This window comes from Coregonus lavaretus (assembly GCF_964263955.1).
Source record: "Coregonus lavaretus genome assembly, chromosome: 2".
In the NCBI taxonomy this organism is placed as follows: Eukaryota; Metazoa; Chordata; class Actinopteri; order Salmoniformes; family Salmonidae; genus Coregonus; species Coregonus lavaretus.
The window spans coordinates 17,138,470-17,153,897 of NC_139989.1; the positions used below are offsets into that span (position 1 = coordinate 17,138,470).

Consider the following 15,428-nt stretch of genomic DNA (forward strand, 5'->3'; position numbering starts at 1 on the left):
TGTAGCATGGCTGACGCGACCCTCGTGGTACACAGTGAAGGACAGCTGACCCACTGAGCTGTAACGGAAAGGGGTGATGCTCAGGGGCTGTATGTGTTTGAGTGAGAAAAACACAGAGGAGAACCAACAAGTAAAAATGCACACCCCCCTTCATTATCAACGCATCATGCCTACAACATCGATCAGCTTCTCCAGATTCTGAAGTCAGGAGGACTTTGAGTTTGGTATCAGGCAGACTATCTATTAGGTGGATCAGGGCCAAAACGTTTTTGGGAACCAGCAAGTGTCTCACAGTAGAGGTGCTGAACTAGAATCAGTTTTGCCTTTCAGATCATAATGCATACGGACCAAGAGCCACTGCTCTATGTTTCTCTCTGTGACTGTGTGCCATGGTCACCTTGCGGACGTAGGTGTGGTCTGGGTGGTACTTGGGGGGCATCAGCAGTAGCATCAGGCGCTCTGTGAACTGGATGCCGTTGAGTGACATCACGCCCATATAGAGGAAGATGCCAAACAGCACAGCGATGGGGATCTGACGCAAGAGGTCTCCGATCACGATGGAAAGGCCTAGAGGACGAGGGAGGAAGAGTTTAGAGAAATGACTGAAAACACGATTGCATCTCAATACTCTACTACAGTTGCCTCTTCAAGTAGTCTTGTGGTCCCCTGTAGCTCAGCTGGTAGAGCACGGCGCTTGTAACGCCAAGGTAGTGGGTTCGATCCCCGGGACCACCCATACACAAAAAAAAATGTATGCACGCATGACTGTAAGTCGCTTTGGATAAAAGCGTCTGCTAAATGGCATATTATATTATTATTATTATTATTATTATATTATAGTCTGATGTGAAATAACTAGAAAGGGAAAAGCCAAGTCACCAGAAGCAAAGTCACAGATATTTTGCTTGTATATTTTGTTTTTGTCCTGTGTTTTCAGATCACTAGAGAAGAAAGGGAGGAGTCAATGGGAGGAAGCTACGTTAAACTTTTGAGAAGCACCAAACATCTTCCATTCTAGTCTATTCTACATCTAGTCAACAGACACTCACCTACTAAGATGGCCACCAGCAACCCTGTGACCCGCTGCTCCTTGACCTCCTGGATGCGGGGCTTGTCACCTGGGGCGACCGCCTTGCTCATGACGGTGAGGGCGTTGGCGTGTGTGACGGAGCGCACGGTGGCAGCAGCCATCCAGGGCAGGCCGAACAGGGCCGAGGTGCCGCCCAACACCACGATCACCAGCAGGTCCAGGTGGAAGCCAGAACCCTTCACCAGCATCCGCTCCTTCTTACTCACTATCAGCCTGGGGAGGGAGGGAGTGAGGGGGAAAGAGGAAGAGAAGGAGGGGAGGACCCATAAAGGGCAGATGGTTGAGAAGGAGTCGACATGAATAAATCGACATTAGTCAATCAACATGACATCTGATAAATATACTATGATATATAATACAACAACTGTAATGTCTTCCATGCATGTCCTCACCGCACTGTGTTTATACCGTCTATTCACACCATGCATTTTAATATCTGGGGAAAGAAGACCCTGGGTGATGGGAGGGAGGTGTGTGTGACAGTGTGACTCACGTGGTGATCTGTGTCTCCATGAAGATGAGAATGAAGACCAGCAGGGCGGGCAGTACGCTGCCGAACATCATCCAGATGGGGAACGGGGTGTCCATGCCCAGGGGGTTGATCACCCAGCCACGCTTCTCAGGACTGGTCACAGAGAAGCCACTGGGCACGCTCAGTTTCTACACAAGGTCAGGGAGAAAGTGACATGTGTTATAGAGGGTAATGACATTACGTAATTTGTCTTCAAAGAAACTGGTTCTATATAATTTCTCAGTAAGACAGAAGTTAAGCTTAATCGAGACAATTCAATGAACAAATGAATGTTGGAGTTCTTTTCATTGCAGTACTGCTCACCTGTGTGTAAGTGTCACTTATACTGTAGTCCACTAGGACCATGATGAGGATGGCTATGGGGACCCCGAAATCTCCAATGATCCTACGGAGCTGAACAACAACAAAAACAGTTACGTGTAGGCAATTCATAACACAGCCCATGAAGGGACACTAGTTCTGTGGTTCTACAATAAACTTCCAAATAATTATGTATAGTCTTATTAAGTTTCTATTTAATTGACATACATCCTGATAATGATACTGCACTCCTTCTCCTCATTAAGTGTATCTTACCTTGCCAGGGAAGAAGGCACTGTTTTTGAACTTGCGCAGGTAGAATGCAATAAAGAAGGTTCCAGACATGAGCACCAGGGAGAGCAGTGCTGTGTTGGGTTCCCTCCGGACCTTCACCGGCACCACCGAAATGGTGCCGTTGCCAAGCAACAGCTCCAGGGGGCTATTCTCCATCGTGGTGTTCTCCGCAGTGCTGTTGTCAAGGTAACAGCGCTGCAGCGGGTGATCCACGAAAGTCTGCCCGGCGACACAGAAAAAGGTTTGCATTAAAGCACCGCTTCACTGACCCCCCCCCCCCCACCCACATCATACCTTTAAAGTCCCCGCAAACACGTTCTGGGAATGGAGATTAATTCATACACAAATAATCCCTTCTAAATCTTGTGTTGGCAAATGTCTAAAAATAGTAACATTCCAGAAATCATAAAGCCGGATTATAGTCGGCTTTCTGTCCCTTTCACTTTGTTCTCGGATCAGGGCCACTCAATCACAAAATATGTACCTGTTAAAAGAAAATACCACTCAAAAACTATCTTTTGGTATTTGTTTCATTAGTCCACTGTCGATACAGTCCCAAAATGTTTTGTATGTCAACAATCAAGTTTTCAAGATATAGAACTGAAAAAATACAGAATGTGTCACAGTAGGATGCATTTTGCATCATATTATGCAACGTATTATTTCGACCCCATGTTGTGAGCACAGTCCAATCTAGAGTCAGATTTGATCCCCTTTCTACAATGTCAAGTGCTTTTAGCACATAGAAGGGCACTAAATCGTTTCTATCAGTTTCAATACTATAGTCAACTGAGCGCCAGGTTTACAGTACCTTGCCTATCTTGGAGAAGGTCTCGAAGATGAAGATGAGTGAGATGAGGAAGGAGAAGATCTCTTGGGTGAAGCGTGAGACAAAGCGAACCAGGAAACTGCCCTCCAAGGCCACCGTCATCACCACGATGATGATGAGCCAGAAGCCGATCCACACCCGGCCCGTCAGGTATTCCACCCCGTTCCCCTTACAGAACTAGAGAGAGAAGAGAGAGAGAGAAAAGAGAGGAGAAGAGAAAGAGAGAGGTTAGGACACAAGCAACTAGAGTAGTAGAGGGTGTGACAAGTTATGACACTGCTGGAAGGTTTGTTACATGATTCTGTTATACACACCATCAAATGGAAGGAAAATACAAAAGGGATTCTTATGCAGTAGTCAAGAATGTCATCTCTGAATCCAGTTTGAGGTAACTCACAGAGTAGAAGGCCTCTTCAAAGACGAGCAGGGGTCCAGAAAAGCCCACCACCAGGAGCGGCTGGGCCCCCAAGACGCAGAAGAGAATGCCCTGCACCGCTGTGGCCACGATCAGCTCAGACACACCGATCAGACCCTCAGTCTTCTCACCTACCACAAGGCACACAGTCAAGAAACCGCACAAACAACATTCAGAAAACCACCTAAGAACGTTATTTAAAAACATTAGTAAATAACATTCAATACACCTCCAATGCCTGATTTAAACACATGCTAAGTGTCTGGTTGTGTGTTGATAGCGGTAGATGGGTATTGGGTGGATTTGTGGTGTGGTTAGTTTTCCATCCTGTTCATTGTTCCCCATTCTTTCCCTTAATTTATTAATTTACGTTCATCAACATTTCTGTTAATGTGCCATAATTTGCTAGCCATCTTTAACCTCTCGGACTCACCCAGGAGGCCTCCGAAGGTGATGGCGGGGGAGAGGGCAGCGAAGTAGATGAAGATGACGGCCGCCGCGCACTGGGCGTTCAGCGCGTCCTTGAAGTCGCTCACGTACTTTGGGTAGCGGCGCTTCACGTCCCGGATCAGGCCGCCGAAGGGGCGTCCCGTACGCTGCAGGGGGTCGTCTCCCAGCTTCCCGGGCGATAGAAGGGCCTCTGGAAGACATGAACACAGACCGTGTCACATGGACATCAATTTCAAATATGGCACTAGAAAAATGAAGTTTCTTTGGAAACATTTTTGCATTAAAAAAAAAGGAAACTTTTAAAACATTAACATCCAGGTAACGGTCTGAGGAGCTGGGAAAGTTGCTAGGACATCATTTCTCTGTGAACAAAATGTTGGAATTACCCCACCTTTCTCTTCCTGGCTTTTGGGCTCCTTGGCCAGCAGGGCTCCTTGCTCCTCCCTCTTGCGGAGCATCTCCTTCTGGAAGCGAGAGACTGAGTGCAGCAGCTCCTCACCACCCATCTCCGAGGGGGGCAGCACGATGCTGCAGTCCAGGAAGCTGTTGATGGCGTTGAGCAGGTCCTGACGGTCGTCCGCCAGGTAGGCCGACTCATGGAAGTGCTGGAGGGGAGGGAAACACACGACATTTAGGATTTATACTCATCATCCTGTGTGATGTTTCAGAGGTAACAACAGTTAAATCAAATGAAAACATGAATGGAAACGGAATGGAAACTGAAAACAGTGAAATTACTATTGAACTATATCCATTGTCTTGGTCTGCTCTAATTGGCCCCACACTGACCTTGTCAGACATGAGTGTGGAGATGGAGCGTCCGATCTGGTGGTAGTCCATGTTGGTGCTGGGAGGTCCCAGCAGGACGAAGATGAACCTGACGGGCACGGGGACCTCCAGGACAGAGTCCAGCTCCTGCGCCTCCTGCAGCCGGACAAACGCCATGGTGGGCTGCTCCAGGAAGTCCACACTGCCTGGAAAGAGGAACGGGGAGGACAGAGTGTCAGAGGCTGGGAAACTGCTATATTTTACACTCCTGTTTCAGCCTGTATTTACTGATACGTTTTCGGTTAACAGTGGGTACCTTATGGTACCTACTTGAAAGAATTCAACACAATTCAACTCACCCACAAGGACAACAGTGGCCTCAGCGTTCTCTGGAATCTTCTCCAGCAGCTTGAGCTCATGCTTGGACTTGGATCTGTGCATGCCAATATTTGGAGTCGACTCCTTCTGTTGCAGAACACCAATCAGAATATAGTTAACGCAGGTCTCTGTCTAGCTGACCAATGGGAGACCTTAACCATTAAAAAGGGACTGAATCATATACTGCTAGAAGAGACATTCTACCCAAATAAATATTTCTACACCACCATGCTATTGCCTGCTCTCTCTGTCAGTCAAATAAGTTATCCAACCTACATTCGCCACAGTAAACCACATAGTATCAACCCTGAGCTGTAGCTACCTGCAGGTCGTTCTTCTCCATGTCAATGCGTGTCTCCTGTTCCCCCGAGCAGGCCGAGCCCATGAGGGGGTCTGTGACGGAGGGCTCTGGCTGTTGGATGTGGTTGGAGCTGTGGTGGTGGGGCAGCAGGCTGCCCAGGCTGGCCGCAGAGATGTTCCTGGGGAAGGGGTTGTGGCTGTGCTCCTTCTCGTCACTCGGGTGACTGCGGGGGGAGGGAGGGAAAGGCACACAGAGGTTGAGCAGGAGATACATAGCATGAGAGAGGGCGAGGTGCGACCTACCAAGCAAGCAGGCGGGACCAGGGGGACAGGCAGAGACATGGAAAGTTCATCAGTGTGAATTGGCATTCTGAATAATGCCATTTCATCTATGAGATCAGAATGTTAGATGAACTCCAGCTATTTTTTTTTATGTATCCTGTTGAAAAACAATAGCCAGAGTATAAATACAGTAATGTCCACACAATTAATGGGAGTGTCTTTTTCACTAAGCTGTCCTAGACGATTTTTAGGTGTAGTGGTGGTCCTGTACCTGTGTTTGAGAAGCAGGGCTCGGAGCACGTTTGCGCGGTCCTCGGCCTTAATCTGGTCTGAGATGATCATCTGCTCCACCACCTGGTGGGCGATGCCAGGCAGAGTCTTCTGGTCCAGGTCCAATAACACCGCCCCTGGGTGGCAGAGGAGACACGGCACACTAGGGTCACGGCAGGGATGGCACACACAGATGTACACACACACACACACACACAGACACCCACCCACTCGCTCTTTCTCACTCCTTCCCTCACTCTCCTCTCTTTCACTCCTTCCCTCACTCTCCTCTCTTTCTCTCCCTCTCTTTTTCTCTCCCTCTTTCTCTCTTCTCTTTCCCTCCTCTCTTCTCTTTCCCTCCTCTCTTTATCTCCCTCTCCTCTCCATCTCCCTCTCCTCTCTTTCTCTCCCTCTCCTCTCCTCTCTTTCTCTCCCTCTCCTCTCTTTCTCTCCCTCTCCTCTCTCCCTCTCCTCTCTTTCTCTCCTCTCTTTCTCTCCTCTCTCTCCTCTCTCTCCTATCTTTCTCTCCTACCGTGGGAGATGGTCTTGCGGAGCTCCAGCAGGCTGCGGAAGGAGAGCGAGGCCACGTGGGGTTTACCCCATCGATCCGTCTCCTCTTCCACGTCCTCCTCAAACTTGATCCAACGGGCCGTTTCCCGCCACTGCATTTCCTGGTTCTTATCCATGATCAGCTCGTTCAGCTCCACAAACACCTGACAGGGAGAGATGGACGTTAAAGTGACAGTTCACCCAAATGGCATATTGGTTTCCTTACCCTGTAAGCAGTCTATGTACAAGGTAAGACAGTAATCCATGCTTTTGTTTACCTGGCCAGTGGCCACTGTCTCCAATTGCTAACTTTTTAGCATGTTTGTCCAAAAACCAATACAAGTCAATATCCCTGATATTAGCATGTTCTGTGTAGATACCCATGCACATCCAGGAGTCTGAAATGTTCAAACCAGCGTCTCCTTCAAAACACTTCAAACCAAGTTATCATTGAGCAAATTTGATTAGATTCAGTGAGGATCCGAATAGCTGAACTATAAGGGGAAATTGTTTTCAATATGCTTAAATGTGGCTAGATCTGCTTCAGTCCTTGCTATCTGGGATCCTTCGGATGGCCCTACCCAGTTGAAGTTGAAATGTAAAATGGTTAAGGTTAGGGTTAAAGTTAGGCAAGGGTTCTGGTTAAGGTTAGGGAAGGGTAGGGTAGGGTAGGGGATATGATTTAGGGTAGGGAAGTCCCAAGGATCCCGGATAGCACTAACCAATCTGTTTTGATTTGTTTTGTCCATATTGTCCAGATGTTATTATAGAATTAACGCTAGCTCTTCTCAGGATCATGCTTTCTTTAAAGACAGTCAACATTATAAGGAAGGGAAAGCACATCCAGATAACTATATGTACATATGTAAGTGTTTATCTAGTTTCACTCTTCAAAATGTCAAGTGTGAAAGTCATTGGCACTGGGCCTTGAACCTATTGACTTCTGAAAACCATGCAAGCTGCATCAGACCTGGGTTCAAATACTATTTGAAATAATTTCAAATACTTTATTTGTGGTTGATTGAGCTTGCCTGGCTTAATGGACCAATAAAATAGTCCCAAAACTGCAAACCCAGTCCATCTGGCATTCCAGGCAGGCTAGACCAAACGCTCAAAGTATTTTAAAGATTTTAAATAGTATTTGAACCCAGGTATACGGTGCATGTTGACGTCAAACAGAAACACACTCAACAGTGTTACTCGGTTATATTAGGAACACCCAACATATGCAATGAAATTATCCTCATTGTCAATACACTTCACAAATATAGGCAGTGGACAGCAAATAGCCTAAGCAACTAGCAAATGCAACATTATTTCAGTCAAAACCATTTGAATGAGCACAACAGACACTCCGTTGAGATTAAGTTCTTCCCGAACATCCACAAACTGTGATGAGTAGAAATACAGTAGAAATAGTAGAGACTCTGATGAGTAGAAATACAGTATCACACCATTACAGCCTTATCACGTCACAACAGGCTGGTTAAAGAGAAACTATGATGGTGAGTTAGTGATACCCAACCCACCACTACCTGTTTTAATGCCAAGCCAACAACATAACTAATGATTAGCGAGTAACCATACTGTACCTACCCTCATGTGCAAACCCACACTCCTGGAACCTGTGTTTGGCCGGCTAAGCCGCCTCACCTTCTGGGGCCGGGTCATATGGCCGTAGTCCAATAGGACCATGCCGTCTGGCCGGGAGGCAGAACGGTACAGAACCACTGGCGGTAACGACTGGAGGGAGCGAGAGGGTGGGCTCAACACACTGACGACTGACACAGACCCGCACACAGAGCAGGCGACCCTTACATCTCTCCACACACACACACACACACACACTCTGTAGCTCGTACACACTCTCTACCCTGAGAGAACCTGTTGTTGGGGGCCTGTGTGTGTGTGTTAATAAATCATGGCTCCCTCTCTCAGGGAGCACCGGGTGTCTTGTTACCTGAACTCTTCGCTGCCCCTTTCTTTTGGGTGTGTGAAAGGAAATAACTAATTCATTCATTTTTAATTGTGTTCTGCCCCCTCTCCCATCCACATAAAGATACTGTAGTTGGGCTGCGCCCAGACAGAGAATGTTGCTGGATTTTCCTGTTTCCCAGTTGTAATAAAAACAATTGGGGGGAGTTTCAAGAAAACAATTAACCATATTTACCTTTGTCTAAACTGAGCAAAACATAGAAACTGGTCTCCCAAGAGAAACTTCACCTACATGTGTCCTGCATGGAATTTCTTAAAACAAGCAGCAACATCTACTTTCAAACCTTAATCCTTGCCAAAAACATCAGGAAATCCATGAAAACCTCTAATGAATAAAACCCAATCATATCATCTAAAACAAGGGACTATGTGACACTGTTTCCCAACACAAGCAAAGGAGTGGGTACTACTGCTAGTTTTTTCGTACACTCACCTCATGTGGGGTCCGGTCCTTTTTTTGGCTGCGTATGCTGGTCTCCTGGTGGTCCTTGCCGACATGCACCACTTGGCCCTTGGTGCTCTTTCTGACCAGGTGTCTCCGTACCCCAGGGACATCCTCAAAACGATGGCCTGAGGAGTGAAAGGTGTGAGAGGGGAGAGGTGAGTGCAAAATCATCACCATCTATGGACAGGCATCGCAATAGAGGTTCATGATTGTCACTATATATTGATCTATCATGTATTGACACCCCCTTATCTACTGTTTTGAATATGAATGTGGTGGTGATTGTGATCCCAAACACTGCCTAAACATCTAACAGTGGTCAACAATCCATTGCAGCGTTGTAGCTTTCTCCCAAACAGTGATCTTCCTAATGGTGAGCTCTTGGCTCTGGGATGACGTCCCCACCATCCCACCACCAGGTCAAATCTCAGAGTCGCACACTCACAGAGGCCAGGCCGCTGCTTTTGTTCACCTGGCCTTGCTGTGGGGTTGGGTTACCAGACTGGCCGCAAACCAAGGACAACCTGGACAAGGAGGCTGGATGGCACAGAGACTCTCGGATACATCTCAGAGGGAAGGGGCAACGGATGCGATGATCCTGTTAGAGGTAGGAATCTTACCTTTGTCAGTGGGCTCTTTCCCTATTTGAGAAACACCCTGGTCATTGAGCACCTTCATCAACTCTGGGGGTGTGGGAAAATGACAGCATTTCTCCTAATGAACGAGTTGTCCTGTTGGTCCTTTTTGGAAAACTCAGCGAGTGAAACTGGAGAGCAACGAAGTATAATCTTCTGTCATTTGAGCCTCTTGGTCATTGTCCAGGTTTTGCTGTAAGGTGTTGCTGTAACTTGTCAGACCTCAAGGCTATGTCCACTGGAACCGTTAGTCCGCCATAGAGGCTCCACGATGTGTCTGACTCCAGGTGCTTGCATGAGTGTCTGGGCAGCCCCAGAGTGGGACTGGGCCTGACTGGATGACACTCTTGAAGGAGAGGAGCTTGGAGGTGGGCGCGGTGCTGGCATAAAGCTGGCATGGGCATGAGGAACAGTCACCTCTACCGTCTCAAGATCCAGTCCTTGCGTGTTCAGGACTGGAGCTCGAAGAAAAGCTGAAAAAGTTGCCATTCCTTGACCACCACCTGACCTGGTTGGGGTAGAAACCGTCCGAGCGCATTAGCTAGCGGAGGTGCTAACAACCGGAGGGTTGAACAAAAGGGGAAGGAGACAGTGATCTAATAATTCCAATCATTGAGCAGCAGCCAGCCGCAGAGGCACTTACCCAGGCTGCTTTGCAATTCTGGGAAGAAAATAAAAGATAATAGAATGAGGAATTAAAATACCAAAATAAATGCATCACCTACAGTGGGGAGAACAAGTATTTGATACAATGCCGATTTTGCAGGTTTTCCTACTTACAAAGCATGTAGAGGTCTGTAATTTTTATCATAGGTACACTTCAACTGTGAGAGACGAAATCTAAAACAAAAATCCAGAAAATCACATTGTATGATTTTTAAGTAATTAATTTGCATTTTATTGCATGACATAAGTATTTGATACATCAGAAAAGCAGAACTTAATATTTGGTACAGAAACCTTTGTTTACAATTACAGAGATCATACGTTTCCTGTAGGTCTTGACCAGGTTTGCACACACTGCAGCAGGGATTTTGGCCCACTCCTCCATACAGACCTTCTCCAGATCCTTCAGGTTTCGGGGCTGTCGCTGGGCAATATGGACTTTCAGCTCCCTCCAAAGATTTTCTATTGGGTTCAGGTCTGGAGACTGGCTAGGCCACTCCAGGACCTTGAGATGCTTCTTACGGAGCCACTCCTTAGTTGCCCTGGCTGTGTATTTCGGGTCGTTGTCATGCTGGAAGACCCAGCCACGACCCATCTTCAATGCTCTTACTGAGGGAAGGAGGTTGTTGGCCAAGATCTCGCGATACATGGCCCCATCCATCCTCCCCTCAATACGGTGCAGTCGTCCTGTCCCCTTTGCAGAAAAGCATCCCCAAAGAATTATGTTTTCACCTCCATGCTTCACGGTTGGGATGGTGTTCTTGGGGTTGCACTCATCCTTCTTCTTCCTCCAAACACGGCGAGTGGAGTTTAGACCAAAAAGCTATATTTTTGTCTCATCAGACCACATTACCTTCTCCCATTCCTCCTCTGGATCATCCAGATGGTCATTGGCAAACTTCAGACGGGCCTGGACATGCGCTGGCTTGAGCAGGGGGACCTTGCGTGTGCTGCAGGATTTTAATCCATGACGGCGTAGTGTGTTACTAATGGTTTTCTTTGAGACTGTTGTCCCAGCTCTTTTCAGGTCATTGACCAGGTCCTGCCGTGTAGTTCTGGGCTGATCCCTCACCTTCCTCATGATCATAGATGCCCCACAAGGTGAGATCTTGCATGGATACCCAGACCGAGGGTGATTTACCGTCATCTTGAACTTCTTCCATTTTCTAATAATTGTGCCAACAGTTGTTGCCTTCTCACCAAGCTGCTTGCCTATTGTCCTGTAGCCCATCCCAGCCTTGTGCAGGTCTACAATTTTATTATTGATGTCCTTACACAGCTCTCTGGTCTTGGCCATTGTGGAGAGGTTGGAGTCTGTTTGATTGAGTGTGTGGACAGGTGTCTTTTATACAGGTAACGAGTTCAAACAGGTGCAGTTAATACAGGTAATGAGTGGAGAACAGGAGGGCTTCTTAAAGAAAAACTAACAGATCTGTGAGAGCCGGAATTCTTACTGGTTGGTAGGTGATCAAATACTTATTTCATGCAATAAAATGCAAATTAATTACTTAAAAATCATACAATGTGATTTTCTGGATTTTTGTTTTAGATTCCGTCTCTCACAGTTGAAGTGTACCTATGATAAAAATTACAGACCTCTACATGTTTTGTAAGTAGGAAAACCTGCAAAATCGGCAGTGTATCAAATACTTGTTCTCCCCACTGTATGCCTCTACTGCCATTCATTCAAATAAGTCTGGTTTGGATTTCTCCCTGACCACAATGGGTGCCATTTTCGGACCACTCTGGAACTTTAAGGGTTTATGACTAGTAATTTAATAGGATCTCTATGCTCTGATGCTGTCAGGGACCCTCACAATGGCCACACCCTCTATGTCACGTAGCCCCATGTTGGCACTGGACCTACATCACCTACATCAGATAAATTCCATGCATCCATCAGCTTCCCTCTCATGTTGTTCTTTCAGACGACTTAGCTCTTCCCCATTGTTAGAATTGGCACTAATGACTCAGGGGTTGTGAACCAGAAGGGCAGCTTTCTCAATTAGCCACCAGGTTGGCTCAGGCCTGGTTCCAGGGGCCTCAGCTGACAGCGGGAACAGGCTAATTTAATTAGAGGACTTCGCTCCTGTTCTGTTCCTGTCCGCCACACTCTGATAAGCTGCCGCTGTCCGCTGAGGGGTCGATCCCCTGATGTAAATCAACTCTGGTGCCCCTGGAGCTGGGGACGTCACAGGGCAACGGCGGGGGGCACACTGACTCATAGTGCCCCTCATTAATGTATCCTTGTGCACCCCCCCCCCCGAGCATTCCGACCTTCAGTGGAGCCAAAGACTTCTTCCACTTTAATCACATTGCTCAGCGGGAAGGATAATAATGTGGGATATCAAACAGGCTGAATTGCACGCACAAACACACACTCACACACACAGGCGTACACAGAAATACACACACACACGAAGAGCAAGACATTAAGCAATTGAAGTCCAATTTTTTAATACATCTTTAAAAGTTAATCTGGCAGAGCAGATGACTGCAGCACTCCAAGGTCTGGGAGAGTTTAGATTAGTAGGTCAGGGAGAGTTTAGAGTACTGGGCTTCTGAATAAATCTCCCAATGGACAAAACAGCCTGTAAATGTACAAGTACAAGTTTGAACATAATATGCTGTCTATACAAAGAGAGAACCCACATGTCTTCTTGGCACTGAATTAAATGATACATACAATAAAGTAAGCACTAAAATATTGCTTCAGTTCAGTCGACAACAAATGAATGGCTGAACATGTAGGGGCTGTTTCCCGGACACAGATTAAGCCTAATCCTGGACTAAGAAGCCTTTTCATTGGAGATTCTTCACTGATCTTGCTTTTTAGTCCATGATTAAGCTTAATCTGTAAACCGGCCCGAAATGTCTAAGGTGATGTTTCCATACTTCCCCCAGACTCACTCTTAATGCCGTCCAGGTCGGCCGATGCCAGGGTCTGCGCCTCGCTCTCATCCGTGGGGATGCGCTGGTACTTGGCCTGCTCGGCGCCCGTCATGTTGCCCGTGCGCCGGCGCTCCTGCAGGTCGTAGCTGCGGCTGGCTACGCGGGTCAGAGAGGTGGGGTCGGACGGGTCACTGCTGGACAAGGTCAGACAGGGCTTTCTGGGAGAGGAGAGAGAGAAAGAACAGGGTTAAGAACTTTAAGGTCAACAAAATATTAGATGTGAGCCTGAGTGGTATAATAAGAAGCAAGCTAGATCTACTCAGGCTTTAATAAAGCTAGCCAGCTTCAGTTAGCTTCACATTCCAGGTCAGGCTTCATCCGTACTACGATGGTGGATATTGCTAGTCCGCCTCCCTCCAACTCTAGTAGGCTTGTAATGCCGAACTCTTCATTGAGACAATGCTGAAACATCAATCCATGGGCGAGTCAGTGCCACATTTTCATTTGTGCCAAAATCTAAATGCAAGAAAAGTTATCTTGCAAATTCAGCAGGCTATGGTGTGAAATAGGCTTTAAAAGTGAGGTCTTTAAATTATGATTTATCATTAATTCAGTCTTTGGTGTGCTTTCGTGTGCTTATCAATGCAAGAGCACCTTTTTCCCACTCATATCTGTGGAATAGCTTGTTGCATTTTGACCATAGACATAACCCATTAGGGTTTTGGAACCTCGAACCCTGGCAATTTGACTATTAAACTCATAGATACACTAGCAATGGCTTCCAAAATTGTGTAGCTGGTCCGCACTCAAAAAGGAGATAAGGTTTCTTTTTAGTATTTATTTCATTCATGGTAGGTATATAGACAAACGCTTTGGCCTAAGCCTTTGTCAGTGTCATTGACTTGAATGGGAACTGCCATCTATGGATTATACTGTATGTCTATGGTTGGTTGCGGCTGTCAGTTAGCCCGCTCGCAAATGTCAAAATTCAATTGCGCGAAAAACTTTACAGTTCAGAAAGCATTACTAAATGTGGACGCCTAATATGATAGGTATTTTTTAACACACAAAAATACATTTGATTAATAAAATATTTAAATCAGTAGTCTTCCTCAAATGAAGGGTATGATGACACAAAATTTGCGAGAGGGAGAGAATCGGTTTTCATTGGTCCTCAACTCGTGGCTCAGACACTTCATTCAGGATAAAATGGAGTTAGCCCTGAATTAGCCTGCCCCGGAGCAGGTTAGTTCTGAAGGATATGCTGCCATAGAAATTTACCTGGCTAAAAGGTACGCCACTTTCGTGGTACCGGTTATCCCAAGTTGAACTCATAGTTGACCAAAGTTAACTCGCTAACTCCTCAACCCTGATTCGTAGTATAGGGCTCTGGAGTGAGCTAAACAACCAAACTACTTTTTAATTTAGGGGCCAATAAATGACAAAATTCACAGATAAAAAAGGAGAATGGTTTGTTAGTCTCCCTCAACATTCCTTGGAACAAACCCAGTATAAAACATACAGAAAGCCAATTTCACAGGAGAAGAAAAAATCAGTTGCACTAAATCATCCTAAAAATGAGTGAAGATGCCCACTAAGAATTAATCAATCCAGCAGTCCCAGAACCGACAAACACTCACCTAAAGATGTCAAACTGTCTCCAAATCAGTTTATGGTTGTTTCAGAAAATTTTGGACATTACTTTCCCCAACTATATTCAGAAGTTCCCTCTGCGGTCAGAATAATCCACTTATTTGGAAACCTCTACCTTCCAATATATAGTATTGCTGTTTTAGTAGTACTAGTAGGAGGAAGTCCACACAGAGCGAAATTACAGCAGACTGGAGAAAGGAGAAAAAAAGGTAGCCCACAAGGCTATATCCCAAACCCAGACAAGACACATCACTAATGTGTCCTGAGACTAAATGCCACTGGTGGAGGGACGGAGAGGTGTGTTAGTAGGAAGGGTCCGTGTTCTGTTCTCTATGGAGACAGTCAGACAGGTGAAATATGGCTCTGTGTTGTTGCAAGGGGATGAATCGGTCCTATTAGATCAGAACCCTGCAGAGTGCCTGAATGCCTGGGACATGGTAACGTACAGTGTGTCCCGACCGGCCCGGGTGAGACCACACACACACACACACACACACACACACACACACACACACACACACCACACATACGCACCACCTCTCTCATCCAATCAGTGACTGAGAAAGCCTCAGAGCAAGCAGTATCAGGCTAAGTGCTACAAAAGAGTCCTTGTTGTGTTGTTGTGACGCAAAGCAGGGTGACACTTCAAGTGCCAAAAATTATCTCACCCGATCACATCATTACG

The 15,428-nt window shown here is 46.4% G+C and overlaps 1 protein-coding gene across 2 annotated transcripts in view; it reads right to left on the reverse strand.

Moving 5' to 3' along the window:
- LOC311101151 (anion exchange protein 2-like) overlaps positions 1 to 15,428 on the reverse strand; it is an 82,033-nt gene that overhangs the window by 1,465 nt on the left and 65,140 nt on the right. For both annotated transcript variants that reach the window (XM_084142228.1, XM_084142229.1), the window contains 16 exons: positions 13,109 to 13,308; positions 8,886 to 9,022; positions 6,441 to 6,621; positions 5,910 to 6,045; positions 5,379 to 5,580; positions 5,038 to 5,143; positions 4,700 to 4,884; positions 4,302 to 4,515; positions 3,894 to 4,100; positions 3,443 to 3,591; positions 3,028 to 3,222; positions 2,199 to 2,435; positions 1,926 to 2,015; positions 1,584 to 1,750; positions 1,050 to 1,303; positions 398 to 567 (listed from right to left, as the gene is read on the reverse strand). In XM_084142228.1, coding sequence (XP_083998354.1) covers positions 398 to 567; positions 1,050 to 1,303; positions 1,584 to 1,750; positions 1,926 to 2,015; positions 2,199 to 2,435; positions 3,028 to 3,222; positions 3,443 to 3,591; positions 3,894 to 4,100; positions 4,302 to 4,515; positions 4,700 to 4,884; positions 5,038 to 5,143; positions 5,379 to 5,580; positions 5,910 to 6,045; positions 6,441 to 6,621; positions 8,886 to 9,022; positions 13,109 to 13,308 — 2,830 coding nt within the window. The remainder of the gene's footprint in view (positions 1 to 397; positions 568 to 1,049; positions 1,304 to 1,583; positions 1,751 to 1,925; positions 2,016 to 2,198; positions 2,436 to 3,027; positions 3,223 to 3,442; positions 3,592 to 3,893; positions 4,101 to 4,301; positions 4,516 to 4,699; positions 4,885 to 5,037; positions 5,144 to 5,378; positions 5,581 to 5,909; positions 6,046 to 6,440; positions 6,622 to 8,885; positions 9,023 to 13,108; positions 13,309 to 15,428) is intronic.